This window comes from Podarcis erhardii (genome assembly GCF_964252035.2).
Source record: "Podarcis erhardii genome assembly, chromosome: Z".
Classification (NCBI taxonomy): Eukaryota; Metazoa; Chordata; class Lepidosauria; order Squamata; family Lacertidae; genus Podarcis; species Podarcis erhardii.
In genome coordinates this window covers 38,950,910-38,976,552 of record NC_138504.1, presented here as the reverse complement: position 1 = coordinate 38,976,552, position 25,643 = coordinate 38,950,910, and the positions used below count along the sequence as shown (strand labels likewise).

Genomic DNA, 25,643 nt, shown 5'->3' with positions numbered 1-25,643 from the left:
ACCACTCCAGCGGAAAGGTGAACGGCATTTCTGTGCACTGCTTTGGTTTCGCCAGAAGCAGCTTAGTCATGCTGGCCACATGACTCAGAAGCTGTACGCCGGCTCCCTCGGCCAGTAAAGCGAGATGAGTGCTGCAACCCCAGAGTTATTTGCAACTGGAGTTAACTGTCAGGAGTTCTTTACCTTTACCTTTATGGATAATTTAAATCAATGTGACCAGACATTATTCATCTCTCAAGTACTTGGAAGAAGTTGCAATCTTTTCCTCATTCCTGGTGGGGATAATACTGCCAGATTCAATAATCACCTTCATTGGCTCCTGCTCTGAAAGCCCTAATGCAAGGATGGTCTATCAGCAGCCCTTGGCTGGGCTTCAAGAAGTCCTCCCTACAAGTAATCTGCTCAGACCTCTGGGTAAGAGTGACATGCCCCCTCCTTTAAACTTGGCTTCTCCTCCCATGCCCACAACCTGAGTGGATATCACCCACTCTCAACAGAGAAATGCCACCATTACTCATCAGAGAATTTTGGGTTTCTACTTCAGCACATGGCACAAGGGAGAATTCCCCCCCCCCCTTACAGTGAATTTCAGTTTACAGATTTGGGTGCGGGAGGACAGCATTCCTGATAGGGATGACTCCCCCTGCTGGGTCTCGTGTCCACTCCAGATGGAGTCATCCTGTCTCTCCAGACTGAATGTCAGAAAGGAAGAACACCTCAACCCCCAAGAAGTTAAGGAGAACCCATAGATACTCAGCACTAGGAATGAAAACACTCATACAAACGGCAAGATGTTAGGCAGAAACTCAAAGGTAACCCCCGCCAAACTCCTTCCCATACAGAACTGCAACCGATTGTAAGCTCTGGGTGTTCCCTCTTTCTATTTTCCGCCTCATAATCCTCTGGCTCATTTTCTTCATCTTCATCAAACATTGATCTGATCATTTTTAATAGTTCAGTCATCAACTGTTTAACAATACCAACAGTCACTGTTTGAAACAAAACTACCTTTTCCGTACTGGAAGCTTTTAATGTTATGGATATTATCAGCCACTCAATCCACCTTAATGTTTTCCCTTTAAAATCACAGTTGTGACTATGTCATCTCAAAGCAAATTCCTTTCTCACAGCCAATTATGGCCATTTGACTTTCACCAGTTCTTTAATGGCAAGAAACAAAAAAGAATTAAATGTTTTTCAAATGTGAGTTCCTATCGTCCATTTTAATCTTTCTTGTCCACCATAAATCAAGCCTTTCCGCTTTGCTTTAGACACTTTAACAATTAGTTTCCTTTCTGTTTCATTAACAACAGAAGGTGTCTACCCCATCTGTTCTGAAAGGAAGAGGAAGGTTGTGATTTAAGAATTGCAAGGTGCCTGAAAAAAGTGGGTCAAATCCCCTACTACACACTCCCACCAGAACAGGGGGCGGGGGACACATTGAAAAACGAAAGGTGTGTGTTAGGGCTTGGTGTGTTAGGGTATTGATGCATCATCCAACACTGGTTTGTGGATCACATCATGAGAACCATTACAGAATACCGTATTTTTCGCTCTGTAAGACGCACCAGACCACAAGACGCACCTAGTTTTTGGAGGAGGGAAACAAGAAAAAAAATACTCTGAATCTCAGAAGCCAGAACAGCAAGAGGGATCGCTGCGCAGCGAAAGCAGCAATCCCTCTTGCTGTTCTGGCTTCTGGGATAGCTGCACAGCCTGCATTCGCTCCATAAGACGCACACACATTTCCCCTTACTTTTTAGGAGGGAAAAAGTGAGTCTTATAGAGCAAAAAATACGGTAATTGAACTGGCAATGTATTACGAAGCACAGCCTTCAAAACTAAAAGGGCGGAATAACTGAGTCCTCTGGTGGCTGGCTGGCTGCCTGCCCTTTTGGCTCCCTTTCTCCTCCAATGGCAGAACACTCCCACTCCCAGCCTCGGTGCCCCCCTATAACCATGGTGTCTCTACCTGATGCAGAATCACAGGTGGGCTGGATAGTTCTGTTGGTTAAAGCGTGATGCTGATAACACCAAGGCTGCAGGTTCAATCCCCATATGTGGCAGCTGCATATTCCTGCATAGCTGCATATAGCTGCATTGCAGGGGGTTGGACTAGATGATCCTCAGGGTCCCTTCCAACTCTACAATTCTCTGATTCTCTGATTCTTCCTTCTCCCTCTGTCTAGGGAGGAGTGGAAGGAGTTCACCCTCCAAACACAAGGGCTTGCCTGCCTTTGGGAGGAAGAATTCACAGAGCACATAGCACACACCTATTAGTCTCCATGACTGCTGTTCTGCCCAATCTCCCCCACTCCACCCTACATAGTTCCATGTTTCAGACACTGTGATATATCACTAAATTGCAAATGTTCAGCTGGTGATATACCACAATGTTGAAAACCAGATAGTGTGTATAATGGAAAACAAAATGGAAGGTATGATGGTGCTGGAGGGTGAGGGAAGCAGGCAGGGGAAAACATGCAAGACACATTCAGAAACAACCAAGGAAGAGCAGAAAGTAAAGAGGACTGGGATTGTACACAGAAATAAAAATCCACAAAAAACAAGTACTCAGACAAATGTTTCTCTCCATACACAGGGAGACGTGAAGACCCAACCATCCCTAGCAACATGAAGGGCCAGTCTGGAGAGACAGGATGACTCCTCTCCCCTGGATAGGACACAATAATCTGAAGACCTTGACTGCCTCCAGCAGGGAGGTCATCCCTATCAGGAATGCCATCACCCTCCATCTGGTAAATTCAAATGCTTTCAAGACTGACGTTTAAGCTGCCATGAAACTCACCGCAGGGTGGCCCATGCTTCCCCTTACCATGAGCTGTTTCGTCCATGTCGGGGCTGGTTACTGAATCCTTCCCACCAAAGTCAGAGCTGCACTCAGATCGGAGGTCCTCAGTCTTGTTTGGGATGTCTTCAGAGGTTGCGCTAATGCCTTAGGAGAGAACAAGAGACCTCGATGAAAGGGAAGCCACCAAGTCTGAAGACATTCAGCAAAACAGTAACTTACTAGACCACTGCAGTGGATATCCGTTCCAGCAATGAATGCATGGGATTTATAGGCCTCCTGCTCTCCACATCTAGAACCCTGTCCAGCAAGACCAAACTTTGTAACCTTGAGGAAGTAATCTAAGCCATGCAATTTCCCCTCCATTATTTTACAGCCGGATTATGAGCTCCTCCTGCTTCAATTATTCTATGGGAATTTGACTAGTCCAGAAAGCAGAATGGCGACAATGAATGCTTTGGGCTTAACTCTAATTCTCATCCCCAATTAAAACATTGAGGAGGAATATATAATTGCATTTCCTTGCCTTCATGCCACGTTATCAACCTCCACACCCCTTGCTGCCAACTCTCACAACTTAGAGCAGGAACTCTCCTCCTCTTTTCAGCAAGAAACACATACGAAGACCACCCTCCTGTAGTGTATACTGACTTTTCCTTTACCCAGGCACTAACCCTGTCAGGAATCTTTGACCAGCTAAAATTCTTCTGAGGGTGGTGAGTATATGTCTGGCTTTGAAAGGCTGCCGTTTGTGGGGAGGCAGCAAAACAACTCTCACAAGAGCCATCTTAGCATGGAGCCAAGAGGAGAGAAGCAATTTTGAGAAGCTAGACCATCCACTGAAAAAGGACTTGGCCTTCTTATGGATGACAATTCCATATACAAGTTTTACAAAGAGGCCACAAACACATAAGACACACACAATTAGGAACACAGGAAAGTGCTTTTCATGCCAGATCAGATTGATCCATCTCTGACTGGCAGTGGCTCTCCAGTCTCACAGGCCAAGAATGCTTCCCTCCTTTTCACCTGCTCCCTGACTCTTGTCTAGAAATACTATTGATTGAACCTGGGATCTTTTCACATGCAAAATGCATGCTCTGCCCATATGAGCTAAGGTCACTTCCCCAGTTCTCAAATCCTTGGCATCTCCAGCAGCAGGGCTAAGGAAGTCACCTGCCTGAGATCTTGGACTGCTGCTGCCATTCAGGGTAGACAATACCAGGTTAGATGGACAATCAGTCTTATCAGACATAGCACAGCTTCAACTGTTCACATAATGTGTTATTTTCTGAGGTCTCACCTGATACGACGCTGAGGCCTGGTGTGCTGGGGCGGGAACTGACCTCCCTCACATCTGTGTCATCAGAGGTGCTCCCCACCCCAGAGCAGCTCTCAAGCTCCTGCAGCCTCTCCTCTTGCTTTAGATCTGGGGCCTCTAAATTGTGGGTGGGGAGAAATACAACACACAGGTCACCTTCTAGATACAGTAGTCTTGTAATTTTACATCCAGTTTTCACAAATTTCCTACCTTCCGTGAACGCTTCCTAAACATTGGAACCCCAGTGCAGATGCCACAGAGTCATGTTCAATTCACATGGTACATTAACCTGGATCCCTTGGCCTTATTGTCACCCCCACATGAACCCCCTAGAACAGGGAAGGTGAATTTGTAGCCCCCCAGGTGTTTTGGGGCATCAGCTCCAAACAGCATAGTCAAAGAGTCCAGGGTATCCAACAACATCTGGAGAGCATCAGCTTGGGGAAGGGCTGCCCCAAAATGTACTCATCACCCTTCCTTGCAGATGCATGTTGGAGATCTAAGTATCAGGCAAGGTGCCTTTCAGAGAAGCTCCCCTGGCATTAATAATCTCCCCATTGTGGAAAATCTCATTGAAGAACCTCAGAATTCCCCAAAGCAAGGATTCCCAAATTTTGGTATGTGCTTTGCCAGTGGTCCACAAGCTTCACTCAGGTGGTCCATAGCATGTCTACATTAAATATTCATACAGATTTTTAGCAGTATGTTTATTGCTACTTTTATTTCTTCTGTATTGGTCTTTTACTGTATGACAATTTGATTCTATGGAATTCAAAATACGTAAGAACTAAAGAAGCAATACAAATGCACTTAAAAATCACGTGGCATCTACCACGTGCATTACCACGGTGCATTACAATCGCTACAACAGGAATAAAAATCAACAAGAAAAATCACTAAGACTCCCAGCAGTTTTCAAGTGGTCCATAAGGAAAATAGTTTGGGATCGATCCACGGCCCCAGAATACAAGGTTTGTGTAGAGAATTAAGGAAACATTTGCATGGGTGAGTAGGCAGAATGGAAGACCAGGGGAGGCTACTCTCCCATGGGGGGCTTCTAGGTTGCCTCATTTGAATGGCCCCACTGCCTGGAGAGGAGCAACCCAACAAAGGGTATCTTCCTCCACCATAAAGAAATAGAAAGTGTGTGCATGGGTGAGTTAACTGTTGAGAAAAGGCAACAGTTGTACTAGTTGACTACAGTTGTCCATACATTGGTAACCTCATGGTTGAGGCACTGCAATGTACTCTCTTTGTGGCTACTCCTTGGAGGCTACAGCCAATGCAGAACAAGGCAGCTAGTGTGTTTGTGGGGGCAAACTATCAACAGCATACAGTACCTTGTTTGTGGGATACATACTGGCTGTCTATTTGCTACTAGGCCAAGTTCAGGCGTTGGTACTAACACATCCATCCCTATACAGCTTGAGACCAGGTTACTTAAAACACTGCCTTATCCCTTATACACCCACAGACCACTGCAGTCCGCAGGAGAATCTCTCCTGCAAGTTACAAAGGTCTCAAAAGCTCACTCCAAAGTAACGCAGAGCAGGGCATTTAGTGTGGCTGCCCCATTCCGTGAAATAAAAAGCACCCACATTCTGCCCTTTCTGGAAATAACAGAAGTTATTTTTGTTCTGATGGGCTTCCCCAGGTGAATAAATGATCGTTTACTATGAGTGTCCACTTGTCATGGTTTTAGCCTTGTTTTAAATGTATTTGTGTTTTTTATTTTATTTTTATGTTGTGTGTAAATCACCTTTGGGCAGTGTTTTCGTAGGAGATTAATAAATATACAGCTATTTATTAATATAGCACCCTCAGCAAAAAGCACATTACAGAATTTTATAGGCAGCAGACAGGTCCCTGGCATGGAAAGAGCTTACAGATCTAATGGGGGGGGGGGGGAGGAAGATGGATAGAGGCACCTGCAGCTCCATGTGCTTATTTTACTTAACAAAATTTATAATCCTCCTTACTAGAACAATAGACCTCTAAGCAGATTACATGACAGTCTCAAGTGTTAATTAAAAATTTCAATAAAAGCAAATATCAACAGGCTACATAAATTTAAAAAAAAAACATACAATAAAAAATCAGTAATTTTGAAGCATACCTACTAAAATCACGTGTCTGGGCAGGATTGCTGGAACAAAAAAGGTTTTAGCAGGCACCGAAAACAGTACAATGAAGGTATGCCTGCCTAATGTGCATGGGAGGGAGTTCCAAAGCACAGGTGCCGCCACCCTTGAAGCTTAAGGTTTAAATTAATTAAAGTAGGTTTAAAGCAATGAAGACAAAGAGAAACAGTTCTATGTCCACCTCTGGGAAAGAGTTCCAAGCACAAAGGAGAGAGCACAGAAATGTTTAAGGAAGCAAAAGACCTCCAGCAGCTAAGGGTGGTAAGAGTCGAAGGAACAGAGGCCATAGGCAAGAATATAATTGGAAACAAAGGCCAAGAAGAGATGGAGAAACTCAGGGCAAGAAGCCTCGAATAAAATTTAAGATATTAACCGATGCTAAATAAAGAGGTGGATTTGCCCTGCCAGACCTTAAACTATATTATCAATCAGCTGCTTTTTGCTGGCTGAGAGAATGGCTGCTTCTTGAAAACACTGACGTGTTGGATTTAGAAGGTTTTAACAATGTATTTGGCTGACATGCATATTTGTGGTATGATAAGGTAAAAGCACATAAAGCGTTTAAAAATCACATTGTTAGAAAAGCATTGTTTAATGTTTGGATAAGATATAAGGATTTGTTAGAAAAGAAAACCCCAAGATGGTTGTCACCAATGGAAGCGAAGGCACAGAAAAAACTCAATATGGAGGCCAAATATTGGGAAATTTTGGAACAAGATGGAGACAGAATAAAATTGCAGAGCTTTGAAAAATTGAAAAATAAAGTGCGAGATTGGCTTCATTATTACCAAATAATGGAGGCATACAACTCGGACAAAAAAGTTGGCTTCCAGGTGGAAAAATCAAAATTGGAAACAGAATTGTTTGATCCAAAAACTAAGCATTTGTCAAGAATGTATAACTTGTTGCTGAGATGGAACACTCAGGATGAAATGGTGAAATCAGTTATAATTAAATGGGCACAAGATGTTGGACATAACATAATGATGGCTGACTGGGAACAGTTATGGACCACAGGTATGAAATTTACGGCATGTAATGCCCTAAGAGAAAGCTTAATGAAAATGATTTACAGGTGGTACATGACACCAGTCAAGCTTGCAAAAATTTACCATTTGCCCGATAATAAATGTTGGAAATGTAATGAGACTGAAGGTACATTCTTTCACCTTTGGTGGACATGCTCAAGGATTAAGACATTCTGGGAGATGATTTATAATGAAATGAAACATTTTTTTATGTACGCAACAACAGCAGCAAGAATACTCATCGCAAAATATTGGAAGACACAAGATCTACCCACCCAGGAAGAATGGCAGATGATGGACTACATGGAATTGGCGGAAATGACTGGCAGAATCCGAGACCAGGGAGAAGAGACGGTGGAAGAAGACTGGAAAAAGTTTAAAGACTATTTACGGAAATACTGTAAAATTAATGAATGTTAGAAAAATGTTGGAATGAAGTTATATGGCTTTAGTAGAAATGTTATAAGGAATTAAGGACAAATAGATTAATAGAGTATTAAAGGGAAAATAAGGCTAGAATGTGTTAAGATAATTATAGGATTAAAAATAGAGGAAGATGGAAAGGAATTGCTGAAAGAATTAATAGAAGTGGAGTACAAAAAGGGAGGTGTGAGGTGGTCACGGAAATAAGGGAATGAAAGATAAGATATTGAAATTATTTGATGTGTTTTAAATTGTGTTTGTTTTGTTTTGTTAGTTTAATGTTAGTGTTTTGTTAGTGTAATGTATAGTTGTTGTTGTTGTTTTTGTATTGTATTGTATTGTGTTGTATTGTATGGTTTTTATTCTTTGTAGTGTGTAAATTGTTGGAAAAGGTAATAAATATTTTTTTTTAAAAAAAAAAGAAGAGATGGAGAAACGTCACAGAGAACATTTAAAGTTAATGACAAGGGACCATGTCCAACATTATTCCTGCTCAGAGTAGACCCATTGAAACAGCTGGGTGTGACCATCTTAGCTTTGTTAATCTCTATGGGTCTACTCTAAGTAGAACTTAGCTGGACAGAATCCAGAGATTCTGCCAGATATGAAAGGGATTGGAAGGTGGGGAAGGATTATTTATTTTATTTTGTATACTGTTTTGGCACAGTTGTCCCCAAGCAGTACCCACAATAAGACTAAAAATGTGTTAAAACTATAATATCAATTTAAAAGCCTGCTGAAATTTTTTTAAGTCTCCAGTAAGAAGTTCAACAGAGAAGGGAAGTTCAATATGGAAATGAAGTTCAAGTTTCCTTAACCAAAGAAACCAGAAGGTAGCATTCCTTCATAATTACAGCCCTGCTTGTGTGGGACATACAGACAAATCAGTTATCTTTAAAGCTGAGGAGTCTAACCTGAATCACTTGGTAGCACTTCAACACTCCAAGCTTCACTGGTGGTTTCCGAGATGGTTGAGCCTGTGCAGGGGTCAAAAAGCACCGATCCTGAACCAGGCAAACACAGCAAGCTTCCCAGCATATTCTCAGCTGCGGCACCTGAGGAAGCAACCCACAATTTGTTAACGTCAGGGAGATACCCAAAGGCAATTACATCTACCCTTTATCCCTCATGTTAGCTCTGAAAGGATCCATTTTCTGGCTGTCCAGTAGCGACTGTGCAAGAGGCAAAAACCTTATCCACCTGGAAAACATTAAGTTGCCCCTATTCTCACTAAACAATATGGGCCACCACCCATGAGAAGCTTGCAATCTTTTAAGAATGTAAGAAGTGCCCTGTCGGATCAGGCTAATGGCCCATCTAGCACAGCATTCCGGTCTCACAGTGGCAAGCCAGATGCCTGTCGGAAATTTGCAAGGAGGATCCAAGCACAAGAGCACTCTCCCCTCCTGCTGTTTCCAGCTTTACTGGAATTCAGAAGGATTACTGCCTCCAACTGTGGAGGCAGAATATAGCTATCATGGCCAGCAGCCATTTACAGCCCTCTCCTCCATGGATTTGTCTAATCCTCTTTAACGTCATCCAAGTTGGTGGCCTCCACTGCTTCTGTGAGAATTAGTTCCAAAGTTTAACTCTGCATGAGGAAATACTTTCTTTTATCCGTCCTGATTCTTCAACATTCAGCTTTACTGGATGTCCACATGAGTTACCCAGATTTCATGTATTACTCGAACTGCATGGCTCCTTCCCACATCATCATCTGTGGGGTGGAAGTGGGCCACTGGCAATGGAAGTAACCATACAATGAGCTCCTGCTTATTACCCTTACACCCTGCTCTTCCTATAGAATGCTAAGGGAAATGTCTATGCAGCTCTCTATTGGTTCTTCCATCCAAGCAAATCCTGTCTAAACCTGAGTAGCTGTATCCATGTTACTATATCAGGTACTGTCAAGACCATGCATCATACATTTAGCACTGCGAGGCAAAACAACCTTCTGGGGAACTGTGGTAAAGCACTCCATGCAGAGAATCCTTTAACCCAGTGTATAAATTGCATGAATATGCTTTAAATGGGCTCCTCTGCTCCTCCCTGTTAGCGCTGGGAGGAAAGAAAGTGCAACCCGTAAACTGATGTTATATCTGGACAAGATCATAGTTTTGCATTGCCCCCCAGAAGCCATGATCTGTAGCCAAGATTTGTTCTCAACTTGCTGATCATGATTTGTTAAAAGGTGTTTCCTACCTTTGAACAGTTGAAAGATTATTTCTTGACTTAAGTAAATGTATAGTTTCAACCTTAAAGCATGGCAACAATTGTGCAGTGCGCTCTTTTTGGGTACATGCTTCAAAACACACATCCAAATACAGAGTACAGGCACCTCACTGCTTTGCAGAAGGACCAGTGTTTTTCTTGCATCAAACAGCAGACCGGTTACCTGCAATTTCCTGCAAGCGGTCCTCGTCAATATTTGGATCGAAGTCGCTCCCTAGAACATCAGTGCTCCAGGTCTCGCTCACAGTCTCAGAGATGTCCCTGTCATCTGTTAACCCCATCATGTCACGGATCTCAAATTTACGGAGCTTATCATCAAGGTTATCCTGAGTGGTTGCTATTGTAAAAAGATCAGAGTTTGGTTAAAACACTTTGCATCCCTACACAATTATTTCATAGCTTGTGTTTTTAAAGGTGGGGAACTGAGGTAAACATGAGGCAGGATGACCACATAAAAAGAAGACAGAAGGCTTATTGAACCTTTAACAGAAGCAGGAACTTTGGCAGGCATAGCTTATCAAACAGGGATGAGGGTGGAAATCATCTGCCAGAATTCCCCCCCTTCCACTCAACGGTTACAGATACAAGATCAGTGCCCTTCTTTGTATTTGATCACCCCTGGAAAGAGAAGGACAATGCATAGGTAAAGAAGAAATCCAGAGAAAGTGAGTTGTACCCAGTGCTGCTGTTACTCCAAGTTAGACACACTGAAATTAATGTACACAGCTCACTTAGGAGCATCAATTTCAATGGGTCTAGGTTCAAGTAGAACTTGGTTGGAGACAACCCATTTTAGCATCTAAACCATCTTTCACCACACTTGAGTAGACCACAGTTGAGGCAGCCAACTCTAGGCTTCCATCCATGGCATGCATCAAAACCATTAGCTCGCAAGGTATTAGGAAGGGCACAAGTAGCACACTCTGTTTACAAACATGAAGTAAGCACCCACACGTGGACTGGTCTGCATGTCAGAATATGGTTTACTGCAACCATGCAGTCTCCTGAAGACAAGCTTGCACCTGCTTTACTTCCTGGGCTTTTCAGGTCAGTGCAGGTTGTCCAAATACTGAAACTGTGCTTTAAGTTTTCCTCTTTAATCATGACCTGCAACTTGGGGGGTGAGGAGGAGGACAAGCCCTAGGCATCTTATAGAGTAAAAGCGGGAATAGGTTCCAAGTTTGCTTATTTTCCTAATGCTTTCCTACCCCCTTTTATTTTGCACTGTGTCTTTTTAGATACAGTGGAACCTCGGTTTTTTAATGTAATCCATTCCGTTTGACTTCCAAAATGTTCAAAAACCGAGGATCAAAGGGCTGTCAGCAAGTTCAGTGGGGAAAATTGAGAAACGTGCCTCGGAAGCCATTTGACGTCCGAGGCGCGTTCAAAAATGGAAGCATTTACTTCCGGGTTTTCAGAAGCCAAGACGTTCAGCAGCCGAGACGTTTGAAAACCAAGGTTTGACTATAATAAATTTGAGAGCAAAGTACTGATCACTGGTATTAGCAAGTCACTTTTTGGCCATTGGCATTTGTAAGACCTTTTGTGTGTGTGAAGAGTGGGATTAAAAAAATCTTTTAAACTAACTAAATAGGCATAAACCAAAAAAGGCAGTGAGTTCAGCATCTGCGAGCTACGCCTTTGGCTGTGTTCATTGTCAGCACTAACCTTGCTCATGCTCCAGCAGTTGCAGGGCTTCCACCCCATTGCTGCCTGATGGGCCGCCTGCACCAAGTTCGGACACAGATTCCCCCTCCAAGTCCAACGATGACACAGAATTGGAGCGATTTGAAGGGCCTGTTGGAAAGAGATGGTGCTATTTAGCCTGATCTCCCCGCACCCAGTAAGAGGAAATATACACCCAACTAAATGCAACCAGGAACCAAACAGAAGTCATTAGACAAGGTGATCAAAAAGAAAACTGCACCAAAAAGTTATATATATAAAAAACACCAAAACATTATTGGCCAATGGAATGAGCAGCTATCACAGCATTTACAACAGTGGCTGAGATACAAAGCACACACCAGCTACAATGAACAGAAGCTCCTATTAAATATTGCCTGACAGACAAGAGGCCATCACCTTCAGATATTCCTTCCAGATTATCACTGCAGAGGGAAAAGCGCAAGGTTTTATCAGGTTTACCGTGGAGTTTGGTTTCATCAACAGGGACATCTCCTTGCCCTCCGTCAGCAAGCTGCATGTTTAAAACCTAGGAAAAGGGGGGTGGGGGTGGTCAGCATTTTGGTCATGGATTGACAGTCAAGAAAAAATTATTCTTTGCCAAATACCTTTAAGCCAGAATTTTTAACTTAGAGTCTCTCTGGCTTCTAGTGCCATCAAACTTTTGGGAGTGTAGCGATTTGGTATCGGAACTGCTTCTCCAATTTGTTTGGAGTCATTAGAACATAGCAGAAATCACATACTAAATTAAACTGTCTATATTTAAGAAATAATAGATGTATATTCACTAAATATGACAAATACAGAGCTATCATTTTTGCCAAGTGCTTGTGAAGCCCATAATAAATCTAACATTTACATCACAGGATCCTTTACATCATCTTCTTCACCTTCACATCGGGGGTGGGGAGATGAGGAGGTGAATTATCAAGTTGCCATGTGTCTGTCTTAACATTTATTGTCCTGAATATAGAAGTGATAGGCACCTCACCCAGAAAGCCCACATCCAACAACTGTTCAGATGTCACATGAAATCATGGTTTACTTTGACATGAATGAGCCCTCTCATATGGCTGAAGGAAGGAGCTCATAAGCTTTTGCTTCTGGTTACCCACAGCTTGTTGTGTTTAACCCAAAACTTATTTTGGGTTCAAATAACAAGTTATTATGAACTTTTTTTAAAAAAAAAAGTCATCTTCAAAGTACAATTTCTTAAACTGGCTTGCTTAAACTAAACATTGTTAATGCTGACCATGGTTTGTGGGTCCAGACAATATATACTAACTGCAGTTAACCAAACCCATATGTGAAAGTACTACTTCATGTTTGCTGAAAGCTGGATCAAGGAGGGGCAGATGCTTGTTTTCTGTTGGAAAACAGCTGTTAATGTTTTCATAGTTCCACAGCACCTAGTACTATCTGAATTTAAGGTAGCATCCTGTGCTGCACAGCACCTACTTCCACCTACACAGATCTCAAAGTCTCACTGGGTCAATACCTCGTTTTCTGACATCATTCCTGGAGTTATTTGGGGCCCAGTCCCAAGAGAAATAACCAATACTTCTTCTGGTTGAACTTCTTGTATCGTCTCCTGAGAGAATCCATCATGGTCTGCATGCTGGTCCACTTGAATATTCGATCGGCTCCGGCTTCGGGTAGCTGGAACATTTTAGGGGGGTTGTTTTATAAAGGATTTTTTGACTGGCAAAAATGCAAGATCCATACAATAGGGTGATGCTTAATACAAGCATGCTGAGAAAAAGGCAAAAATGGCTTTGAAAGACTGGCACGAAGTGGTAGTATATGATGCCACCCTCCAGCTGTTAAGAAAAGTATGTGCAAGGGAGGGTTGCCTTGCAAGCATCAAGCCAGCACACTGAGCCTTCAGGAAGAAGGGTCAAGGAAAGCCTTACATGTACACCTGCCCTCTGGCTATCAGGCATTAACCACAGTAGTTTATATGTCTCATAGATCTTCCAACAGTCCTGTGGACAGAAGCTTTATACATTAATTGTGCAGAAGATGCTTTACTGGCAGGTGGGTTTTGCCACATCTGAGTGCTGCAGGGAGCAAGAGAAAAAATCCCTGCCAAAATCCCTGCTTCTGTGTAATTACTCAAGGCACAGGGGCATCTTATCCAACCATCCAAAGGGGGAACAAAGCTCTTCTTGCATTGTTTACTACTCCCTTTTGTAAAATCACTAGGGAGCCATAAGTAGGAATTCAGTTACTCCTGCTTCCCTGGTTTTTGTTCATGCTTTATTCTCAAGAAAGACAAAGTGTCTGTCGTTACATCTCCTCTGCCCTAATGCAACACAATCTCTGGTAAAATGTCCAGAGGGCACCAGGTTGGTGGAAAAATAGCTGCCTTGCAGTGGTTAAAGAAGAAATATCTCCCCAGTGTTTGGACTGCTGGTAGGGAGAAAATAGTCAGGATCCCCCATAAAAATGGGAGGGTTAAATATCTTTAATGGAGTTACCCCAATGAGAGATAATTAGTTCCTAGATACAAGTAATGAAATAGCCAGTGTCTCTTCACAACTTGAAGCAAATGTATGAGAAAGGAAAGGGCCTTCCTCTCACAGCAAGGGGAAAAAGTCACACTGGCAGCATTCAGATCCTGCTATTTAGACAGCTGCTCGAAGAACTCCATGCCAAAAACCACAGTATTACCAAGAATGAGGGCCCCGTATCTTGGGTAATATCTAAATGCAGACATAGCACCAGAAAGAGTCCCAAAGAGCCAAGCATAAACCGGGGGGAGGGGGGGTGCAGAAAAATCTTACATTTCCTCTGCCCCCGTCCAAAAAAAAAGAAATCAAGCTCTTTTCAAAAAATAAAATGCATAACATTGGAATAAAGCATAAAATGCTTCAAACAGAAACACAGAAACTTTCAAAACTTTTACTACATTAAGACAGACTTCTACATACACAACACAGAACAAAATACATGATGGAATTTCAAGTCTACATCCCTGCTGGAGTTCCATTCCAGACAAGGATGACTCTCTAATTCTTGCAAGATGGCAAGTTTACACAGACCAGCAAAAGTAAGTGGTATTCTTTTTGCTTGAACGGAACCATTTCACGCAGCAAGATAGTTATATGTTTGAACATTCCCCAGGTTTTTTTTAAGTCTATCTGTAGAAAGATAATACATCTGCAAGGTTAGACTCAACTCTTCCACCTCACATGCCGATTTTCAAGGTACAGGGCGTTTGGGGGTTTTTTTACAGGGTGACATGTACCGGTAAATATGAAGAAAAAACACCACCCCATTCCATCTGCAACATTAACACTTGAATTTGCCAGTTGCATAAACTATCCCAAAGGGTAGCTGGTCATCACAACTGAAGTTAAACCATTTTTGTCAACGCTCTGCCTTGAGGATGTTTTTGAAAGCTGAGGATAATACATTTTTCAATAATAATAATAATAATAATAATAGAAGAAAGGCATCTAGAGAATAGGTTGCTGTTATTTAGAAAGACTTAAAAGGAAAAAAATGCACATGATGATTCAAAACCAGCTAGGCATAAATGAAGTTTACATGCAAGAAGGTTGTCCCCAGGAATGTTAGTCTTGGAAAATTATGAGGATGATAGACCACAAGAATTCAACAGCCCAGGGAGTGTTTGAACTCTTCTTTGGGTTGTGATCAAAGGTTTAAGGTGTGGTGGATTTCTTCAATATACACACAATTGTGATGTTTGAGGCAGCTTCACTTGATCAGCTGCCACTGGGGGACCTAAATGCCTAGAAATTAAGCCATGTTCTCAGAGGGAAAGCATGTCTCCATTATCAGAGGTGGATGCCTAATTCAGTGAGAAGAACAGGGTGCCTATTCTCTAGCAAACTATTTGAACACTGCACAAACATTTTTGACACATTATTTTTACATCTCTTCACATGTAGACTATCAAAGCATATAATATAATTACCACCACAAAAGGTCCATGCAGGATTCTGACCCAATATTCAGAACCAGCGGACTCCTTTCCACCGCCCCCTTGCACAAATCTTAAAAGTCAAGATGCTAAGTCAGAGTTTCATTCATGCACAAAGACTTCCCAACACTTTCTAGATATAAAAAGCTTTAAAAACAGAAAGCAAGCTTCTGAACAGAACAAAAGGAAGATGCCTTTCTTTTAAAAAAGCAGTTGGTGTGGACACAGACGTGCAAGGCAACAGCATGGCTTTGCAGAAACACTGAGAAAGAGGAAGGATTCAGTTACCCACCAAATGGGGTTACAAGGTTTATGTGAGCTGTCAGGTTGGTGGCAGACGTATCCCAGGCAGTGATGGCTGCCAACTGTTGTCCTTGAGTGGACAGCGTTAAAAAAGAAACACAGGTCAAGCCATTGGGAGGAGATAAAACATGGTTCAGTTGTAAAATAAGCATATAATACAAATGCCTCATTTGGAGTGAGGTGGAGGAGTCAATAATTATTTGAGACTGTGAGGTTCTGGCTTAACAACAATTCAAGTGCAGCTTTGTGTAAGGCTGTGTGTCAACCGCAATTTGGCATGGATGCAGAAAATCCAAAGAATGCAATACTGGGAGCAGAAATCGTCGTATTGAGTATATACAGAGATATTTTTAGGGAAAGTTACTATGCTTCCTGATTGTGAAGACATACTTGCAAACATGTCTGTAGAGATCTCAGAAGCCAGAAGAGATGCTAAATGTCTAGCAGACATAACAAGCTGAATCCAGTTCCCCTTTTAGTTATTTGCCCTTCTCCTTGACTATTATTATTTAAAGTTATAAGTTGCTTTTTATACAAAAGTAACTCAAACAACTTACAGCAATGGAATAAATCATGTAAAAGTTGTGCAAGTAAGCATTTCTGAACTTTACCCCTACCCCCCTGTCAACTGCACAATGTACACAGCCCTGAACTTATAGCAGGAACAATAGCAGCCCACCACACAAAAAATGCTTAATTTCCTACTTAAAAAGGGTCACTTACTATGACAGGCTGTGCCATCAATGAGCTGAAGAGAGGCATTTTTGAAGCAAGCAAATCAACAGGAATAGAGAGTTGGGATAATGTGCATTTGCTGCTTAGGCTTTGGAACGAAACAGGTACATATACAAGCCTTCCACAACCTGCTTTCCTCCAGATGTTTTAGACTTCAACTCCCATCAGCCCCTGACAGTGCAATTCTCTTACACTAAAGAAAGGTATCACCCTGTTTGTCTTGTTGGCATTTATTGAAGGCCTCCCTTTTTCAACAAGTATTTTAGGTGGATCTTTACCCCAGTCTGTATCCCTATTAGAATTGAAAATGGGTATTTTACATATGAAATAGTTCTTTGGTGCCCAGTTAAAACATTGTTATCTACCCAGGTCTTTGGAGTATAATTCTCTGCATATATATTTTTAGTGGGGCTGTGCTGGATTTGCTCCTGAATACATATTATTGAATTTTAGGTTGCCTTTTATTCATGTTTTATATCTACTTCTAACATTTGCTTTTGTAGGTTGCTTTGAGCTCAGTTTTTTGAAGAAAGTTGATAATCAGTATAATGAATAACAATAATTTTAATTTTGTCAACATGTGGGTCTTGTGTTATATACAGATATTTTTCTTAAAATTATTTTTATTGCTGACATCACTTTGAGATATTTTGTGTGAAGGAATTCATAAAAGGATTTTGCCCTTTTTGCTTTGGCGGCCAAAAAGATCAGAAAGAAGACCCTGGACAATATAGCAGTGAACTGTAAGAGAGATGGAGATCTAAATAGAGATCAATTAAATAGAGATTTATTTGTGGCGCAGCATCCCTTTTGCTTGTATTTATTTCTGATTCGGATTTGTCATGGCCAATGGCAAGCACAATAAAGCTATTTGGATTGGATATACTAAGAAAGGATTGGATAATGAGTTTTTTAAAAACTTTAAGAAATAAATCCTATTGGTCAGGGAAGAAGGGTGTTATAGTTCAACACATCAGGAGGGCTCTGAGTGGAAAAGGTTGGTATATACAGTGGTACCTCAGGTTACAAACGCTTCAGGTTACAAACACTTTGGGTTACAAACTCCACTAACCCGGAAGTAGTACCTTGGGTTGAGAACTTGCCCCAGGATAAGAACAGAAATCGCGGCGCAGCGGCAGCGGGAGGCCCCATTAGTGAAAGTGTGCCTCAAGTTAAGAACAGTTTCAGGTTAAGAACAGACCTCCGGAACAAATTAAGTTCGTAACCCGAGGTACCACTGTACTTTAAAACCCAAGTGACTGACACTAGTCAAGGGGAGACTCCACTGTCCTAAAGCAAAAGAGGCAGAGGAAAGCATCCGAAAACAGAGCTGGAAAAAGCTATCATGCAAAAGCCTGAGCCTTGACCTTCCTCACCTATAGGCAGCCGGTTTTTCTTGTTTGCTGGTGTGGTGGCAGGGGAAAGCTGTGGGGTGTTGTATGGGGTCATCTCCAGGCTGCTGCTTTTCCCTGGCTTGCTCTGGGGCAAGTTTAACAGCAGGTTTTCCAGAGCCATGCGGTCCTCCTTCAGCTGGTCACCCGACATGACGTTCCGCATAAAGCTGACCTAAAAAAAGTGTGCAATGTTAAAAGGCAGCAAAGCAGACCCCCCCCCCCCACGACAGACACTCTGACTTGTCTCCTCCTGCAGCCCAAAAGGAGTTGGATATTTACCAGGCCAGTGAGCTGGCTATGGGTCATGTAAACCACAGTTCTACTCAGCCCTTCCAAAAGGTTCACCGAGGACATGGGTGGAGTCTCTACTGCCCGTCCGCCAATGACAACGTCCAAGAAGGCAGCCACACAACCCTGCAAGGAAAAAAATGATGGGCGGAGGACAGACAAGTGAGCTGTTTCAATACAAGCACTTCAACAAGAGACCTGTACACCCCTACAAAGTGGGTAGACGATATAGAGATACACACACAGATAAAGAAAGAATTTAGGACCTTTTGTTTGTATTTGTTTTAAACTGATTTTAATATTGTATTTTAAATTGCTGTAACCCACGCTGGGATCTTTGTTTAGTTTATTTTATTGTTATATTTATTTCATTTATATCCCACCTTTTTCTCCAAGGAACTTAAGGTGGCATACATAGTTCTACATCTCCACATTTAATCCCCAAAGCAACCCAGAGATGTAGGTTGGGCTGAGAGGTAGTGACTGGCCGAAGATCACACCCAGACAGCTACATGGCTGTGTGGGAATTTAAACCCAGGTTTCCCAGGTCCTAGTCCAACACTCTTGATCCCAATTTCTTCACTTATGGTGAAAGGCAGGTAAGAAATTGAAATTGTTATATTATTATTTTAAACATGCAGCAAGAATACAAGCAGGTCTACGTTTTTAATAGTTAAGGGGGGGGAACCACCAATATATGCCAAAGCACACTTCTTCATACAGGTTCCTCGAAACTCATTTACATTTAATAGTGGCTCTTGCACACTACAGATCCTATTGCTACTTCCTCTTAAGGTTGCAATTTGCTCACTTAAATCTCTTCACAGTCATAACAAAAGTCTATTTGCAGGTGCCTTTTCCAAAATTATACAGAATGAGAAAAACACTGGCATGCACAGAGATACAAGTTCAATAGCTTTGGCTCTTACTTTGTCGAATTTACCCAGGTAACTCTTTGTGCGGGGGTCTCCTTCTTCAGAACTGGTCATGGCCAGCTGCTGCAAAAGTCTCCCAACCTAACAATGAGAAACAAGTTAAAGACAGGATTGCAATACTACCACAAAGAAAGAAAGCCGCCTCCACCCTCTAAGTTGAAACCGGATGAAAAATAACTATTCATACTCAGCTTGCACAAAGTCTGAGACATTACAACTGTATTTTCTTTCCAAAAATTAAAAACAATTACATGGAAAAGTTCCACAGCAACATGCCTATACAGAACTTCAATTTCCCTTACAAAAACTTTGGCTACCTCTTATCAGCTTTGCTTCATCTCAGGTGGAACCTACACACATATAAAAACTGTTCTGAAAATGCTTTTTTAAAAAGCCTTTTTAAAAATACATTGAATTTCCCATAAAGCTCACCATCACCATCTAGTGTCACACTGTATATTCCACTTAAAACCTTTTATTTGCAGCTATATAGCTGAGTCCTCAGTGGCCAGAACAGTTGTGGGAACCTGGAATGTTTGCAAACTAATTTATCTGTTAAGCCACAGTTCCCAGCCTGAATTAAACTTGCTCATTCTATTTCCATCCATACTTAACAGGTGCCAAAAGATGGTTTTCACATAAACACGGAATAATCATCTGGCAATAAATATGACATCCATGAAAATCTCAGCTTTTATCATCTAGAGTTGGGATGAACCAAGAGTCCATCAAAACCAACCAAGCATCTATCCATCAACCTGCAATGAACCCATAAACATGTTTATATAAACACACAAAATCTTAGTTTGTCTTTTGCGTCTTGCTGAACTGCAGGGTGTCAGCTTCTCCTGCAGAGGGCATTCACAGACAGGAAACCTAGTATGACAAGGACCTTGCAGGAGCAGGAAAATAACAGGTCAATATCAAAAAGTGTCCATTTGTGTGCCTACAGGAGGCATTGAATTCTACAGTACAAAGCAGAAGGCCGTAATTGAAGCAGGTATAAAGATTGTACCACAATTCATTTTTCAACTGCAGCCCTTTACATGAGTAAAGAAGCAAGAAATTCTTGGTGGGGGGAGAAGAAAACACACACACAGTTATACCAATGGGCATCCAGCTATTCCAAAAATAAAGGACAGGCCTCTGACAGCTGCAGGGATCAGACTACTTATCTAGTGAATGCTTAGAAACTAGTGGGCCAGCTACAGCAGGTTGGCATCGCTCTGTACACAAGTCCCTCCTTCTTCCATTCCTGCTCTTCTCTGAATACTAAACAACACGTGACCACCAAAATCTGATCTTACGCCTTCATGCATTCTACACTGCAACACCCATGCTAATTCCCTCCCCTACAAAAGCAGGATGGGTAATGCAAAAGTAACACACGCTTATATGTTGTGTGATGTGTGCTCTGTAGAACTAGGACTACCGTGAATATCCATGAAGTTTCTTAAACAGCACAAGGTGTTGTGTGCTAGGTATAACAAAACAAAAAAGTTCTTACTTCCGGAAACTATCTCAAATATTGTCAGAGTCACAAAACAAATAAGCAAATATATCACTAACCTAGTTGCCAGCTAAAGGAGAAATGTCTATGTGTCTTTCAATTGTGCCCAGTCTTCACATGCCTAGAACAACCACTCTAAATGTGTAACATACACCACCTCTCCATCTTAACATCATTCAAAACTAACAAAGCTTTAGGCACTTGTAACTTTCCCCTTCACAGCTCTGCTCTGTCTCTCATTTCCACCTTGTTCCTTGGGAGCAGAGATCTATGCTGTCCAAGGAACTCTCCACAAAGTGTCATCTACATTGATGGTGCTGTATGAACACCAGCAATTTAAAGCTGGTCAGCATGGCATAAATTAGACTGGCACACTAACTGTCCTTGGAAGGCAAGGAACAACCCAGAAAATGTAAATTTTGTTGGTAGCAAAGGGTAGTCCAAGTAACATGGCTATTGGTGGAACTCTTGATTTTGCCCAAAAGGTACGATGAAGTTGTTCTCTCCTAGCTTACAATAACATCAAAACAACCTGTATACACACACTTTCCTTGTAATGGATACTGTAAAACCACATCCCTCTTAAAAATTCAACCTTTTTACAATAAAGTGGTTATTTGAGCTCAATTGCTCAGCAGTAGGTAGTGCTGGGAGAAATAACAGTCAACATCACCTTATCTCAACAAATGAAAAATACTCTGGTAGCACAACTGGAAATAAAATAAAGCAACTTGGATGCTGTCCCAGTTCTTTTAAGCAAAGAAGAAAGACGCACACTATGACAGTTGAGCTATCTGCAATATAAGCAGGGCTGGAAAGGCCACTCCAAGCACCTGGGTCCCCCCAAAAAATTATAATGGCAACTAGAATTTTTTTTTTACTTTTGTCCTAGTCTATATAGGGTTAATGAATAACAACCTAACTGTAGGAATATGAAAACAGCCTAGGGCATGGGTAGGCAAACTAAGACTCGGGGCCGGATCCGGCCCAATCGCCTTCTAAATCTGGCCCTTGGATGGTCTGGGAATCAGCATGTTTTTACATGAGTAGAATGTGTCCTTTTATTTAAAATGCATCTCTGGGTTATCTGTGGGGCATAGGAATTCGTTCATTCCCCCCCCCCAAATATAGTCCGGCCCCCTACAAGGTCTGAGGGACAGTGGACTGGCCCCTGCTGAAAACGTGTGCTGACCCCTGGCCTAGAGTAAGGGTTTGTAAGCATTAATTCTTGCAACAAATGACGACAGCTATTCTTCACACTTCTAGTGTGGCTTTAAGCAGTGGGAGTTCCCCTCCAGCCTTGCCATTTCTATGAAAAAGTTAGAAACCCATCTGCTTGTACAGTAAAGTACAAGAAACTTTTTACTTTATTGGGAATATTGCAAGATTTTGGCCTTAAGTTTTAATTCTGTATTATACTGTTGTATTTATGTTGTATGTGAATGTGATTGTTAAATAAGGAATTACACTGCAAAATAAAGTTATTTCCTCAAGTTTGTGTAGCATTTGCTTCTCTGGCTCCTAGTCATCTGACATAGCTGTTCTGGACTTTGTCTGTGGGTCTAGAGGAAAAGCTAACAGCTCACAAAATAACATTTGCCCAGAGAAAACTATGAACCACCAGCTAACAGGAAGGCTGAAGAGGCTGCCTGCAAACAACTGGTCTCACCACCAGCAGGCAGAAAAGGGGGACACAGCACCAAAAATGGAAAAAGGTGGATTAAAAAGGTATGCAGGGCAGCCTTCCCCAACCCTGTGCCCTAGAGGTGTTCTCAATTACAATTTATATAAGCACAACTGTGCTGATGGGAGGTATAGTCCAAAACACCTGCAAAAGCACCAGGTTGGTACAGTGGTGCCCCGCAAGACGAATGCCTCGCAAGACGAAAAACTCGCTAGACGAAAAACTCGCTAGACGAAAGTTTTCCGTTTTTTGAGGTGCTTCGCAAGACGAATTTCCCTATGGGCTTGCTTTGCAAGACGAAACGTCTTGCGAGTTCTTGCGAGTTTGTTTCCTTTTTTTTTAAGCCGCTAAGCCGTTAATAGCCGCTAAGCCTCTAAGAGCCGTGCTTCGCAAGACGAAAAAACCGCAAAACGAAGAGACTCGCGGAACGGATTAATTTCGTCTTGCGAGGTACCACTGTATAGGGTTTTTTTTGGAGGGGGGCAAAGTTTCTGGATTACCTTGGCATTTTTACTGCACCATTCCTCTTGACAACATTCATCCACAAGTCTGCTTTCTGAGCTAAAGAGGATCAAGAATGCCTAACCTGCCCCCCCCCAAAAAAACTTAAAGTACACTTTGTTTCTTAGACACAGCACCTTTCTCTATTTTCTTCTTGGTACTACAGACTAATACAGCAGCACTATGAGAGAGAGAGAATATATATTTTTGAAGACCTGGTTATACCTGCATTAGGTTGAACCTTGCCACTTCATTGATTGGGGCATCAGAAATAATCCCATACTGCTCTGGGTTGACCACGGCAGGACAAATGAAGCAAGTCAAGAGAAGGTCCGTGCACATGGCTCTCACTTCTCCAACATCAAGCCTGTCCACACATGAGAGCGTTTTGTACATCTGGGATACAATCCAACGTAAGCTGTGTGGGAAGCAGTAGGTGTTCTGCTTGAGGTAGCCAATGAACTTATTCACCAGGGCCACCAGCTTGGCCTCGTTGGATTCTACCATCTCCTGAACTTTCTGCCTGAACTTTTCAGTGCCCTTTTCCCCAAAGAGCTTCTCCTGCTGGGTGGGTGAGAAGCGGTCAATCAATTTGCTGGGATCGGTTTCCAGGTGGTCTTCATCTTCAACCAACAGCTGCATAATGGGCTCGTGCAAAGTGGCAGTGAGGAAGAGCTTGGCTGAAAAGAGCCCCTCAGAAAAGAGTTTGAACAGAATGCTGAATGCGCAGGTGCCTCTCCTTAGGAGCCGTCTGGGATTATCACTTTCCTTGAGTTCAAATTCAATCAAGTAGCGCAAGACTTGGAGGAGGTAGCTTTCATCTTCTGGCATAATGCAGTTGCCATAGATGGAGGTGAAGACGGTGTGAATGACACTCTGTGTGTTCTCCTGATTGAGCTTCTCTCCAGCAACCAGGCACGATGCAATAAGGCGAGGGTTTTCGCGCAGCCTGTTAAGGAATTCTCCATAGGCTGTCTCTTGAAAGCCCAACTGCTTGTACCCATCCACAAACAGTGTATCCTCCAAGACCTTGGCATGCTGGCAGCATTCAGCAGGTGAAGCTTCCGCGCTAGGAAAATATAAATATATATAGAAACCATTTAGATCACCCAAAATCTTAATTTCTCAAAGTCACAAAAAATCAATGGAAAGAAAAACATCCTATTTTTGCTGAGTATATCCACACACACACACACACACACACACACACATTTAGCGAGAATCTCCTAAATATTAAGATTTCAAAGTCTCATCTATGAAGAGACGGCCACCAACTCAAGACACAGGTAAGTCTTCTCAGTGGTTGCAAGAGGGCTATAAAATACACGCCCAATTGCATCCCTTCGACCCAGCTCAAAGCTATGTTTTCTTTATGCTCGCTCAAAAGTTCTGTGCAACGTGAAAGCTTACATTTGGAATGTGTGATTTCTGCAGTGTTTCAGTGCACAAAGCACTGTCCAATTTCAGATATTAGCATTTCTATTTCTGTATGTACCAGCAGTTACCTTGTTATGATTAGCCGGTCCAAGTTAATTCTCTGCTGCTTGGAAATCCATGCCGTGCGATACAGCTTCTCAGCAGTCTTCAGCACCTCAGCATTCAATCTCTGAATCAGCTGCTTTTCAGAGTTCACATAGAGCCGTTCCTGCTTGAGGTGATGGGCCAATGTGTGAATGTCCAGCTTCACCATCTTTGAAAGGGGGCAGCAGGACGTTGGAGACTTGCTGTGAAGGAGAAACAGAATGAGATCCATGGACAAGGACATGTTACACTGTGTTCAGTCAATCCATGGTACACTGATTGAATGAACCTGGGGCCACCACAGTGGCTAGCATGATTTGGCAGAATTAGCTGGGATATGCCAACCCCAAGCACCCTCTTATCCCTTTAACTTAGAAGCTAGGGAACCTATCAGGTTCAGTTTATCAAATCTAGGCAGCAACAGCAACATAATGATTCAATACCTGGCTTCTCCAGAAATTAAAAAGTGAAGAGAATAAAAATGTAATTCTGAAGCAGCCCAAGTATCAAGTTGGGTGTGAAAGATATGGAATGAAGCAGCAGTTTTTGCAAGTGTAATTGCATCAGGGAACACAGCTGCAAAACTGAACACACCTCAAAAATAATTGTACATGAATTAGGCAGTTCAGCGTTTTCTTCAAAGGAGAGCAGAAAGAAGAAAAATGGGCTCAAGAATTAGCCTTTGAGAAAAGTAAGACACTGTGCACTCCCCACTGTCTCAACCAAGACCCACCTCCCCAAAAAAATCCAACATATCAACCAGCCACATAAAGCATTTCAAGCTGACCAGAAGGTAAAATGTTTTACTACATCTTTTTTACCGCATATTTTACCACATCAGAGAAGACCCTCTAAAATTAATGGGTGTAAGAGAGTCAAATGTCCATTATTTTTTTTCAATGGGTAGGTATAGAGTAGGACTAACAGTGGGTACAAACATGTGTGATCCTGGGGGCCCCAGCTGGCTGTCTAGCTGCCTGAAGCTGAAAATCCAAAATCTGCCTAGCCCTACTCCACCAATTAACATACAGGATAACATACTAGGAAGACAACAGCAGGTTCTCCGCTGAAATGGTGCGGGAACTGTGCTAAAGCTCTACTGTGCCTTATTCATTTCAAAGGATACTGTCTTCCTGTTCAAGCCCCGCTGAAACTTATGGGAGCAAGGATTTATTTTTTGGAG

General features: G+C 42.2%; 1 protein-coding gene across 6 annotated transcripts in view; it reads right to left on the bottom strand.

Annotated features, from left to right (window-relative positions):
* Positions 1-24,663, bottom strand: part of GAPVD1 (GTPase activating protein and VPS9 domains 1) — a 40,752-nt gene extending 16,089 nt beyond the window's left edge. For 3 of the 6 annotated variants that reach the window (XR_014152676.1, XM_081847434.1, XM_081847436.1), the window contains exons 1-13: positions 24,445-24,663; positions 23,165-24,008; positions 19,239-19,325; positions 18,301-18,435; positions 18,004-18,193; positions 15,882-15,962; positions 13,139-13,299; positions 12,040-12,169; positions 11,623-11,751; positions 10,118-10,291; positions 8,637-8,777; positions 4,113-4,247; positions 2,837-2,956 (exon numbers count right to left, since the gene is read on the bottom strand). Coding sequence is in view for 5 of the 6 variants with exons in the window: in XM_081847434.1 (XP_081703560.1) it covers positions 2,837-2,956; positions 4,113-4,247; positions 8,637-8,777; positions 10,118-10,291; positions 11,623-11,751; positions 12,040-12,169; positions 13,139-13,299; positions 15,882-15,962; positions 18,004-18,193; positions 18,301-18,435; positions 19,239-19,325; positions 23,165-24,008; positions 24,445-24,629 (2,512 nt within the window). In the remaining variant the exon portion in view is untranslated. Of the gene's footprint in view, positions 1-2,836; positions 2,957-4,112; positions 4,248-6,211; positions 6,277-8,636; positions 8,778-10,117; positions 10,292-11,622; positions 11,752-12,039; positions 12,170-13,138; positions 13,300-15,881; positions 15,963-18,003; positions 18,194-18,300; positions 18,436-19,238; positions 19,326-23,164; positions 24,009-24,444 lie in introns of those variants that run through there. The other 3 variants (XM_081847437.1, XM_081847438.1, XM_081847435.1) reach the window with 3 other exon arrangements.
* Positions 24,664-25,643: the final 980 nt, after the last annotated feature.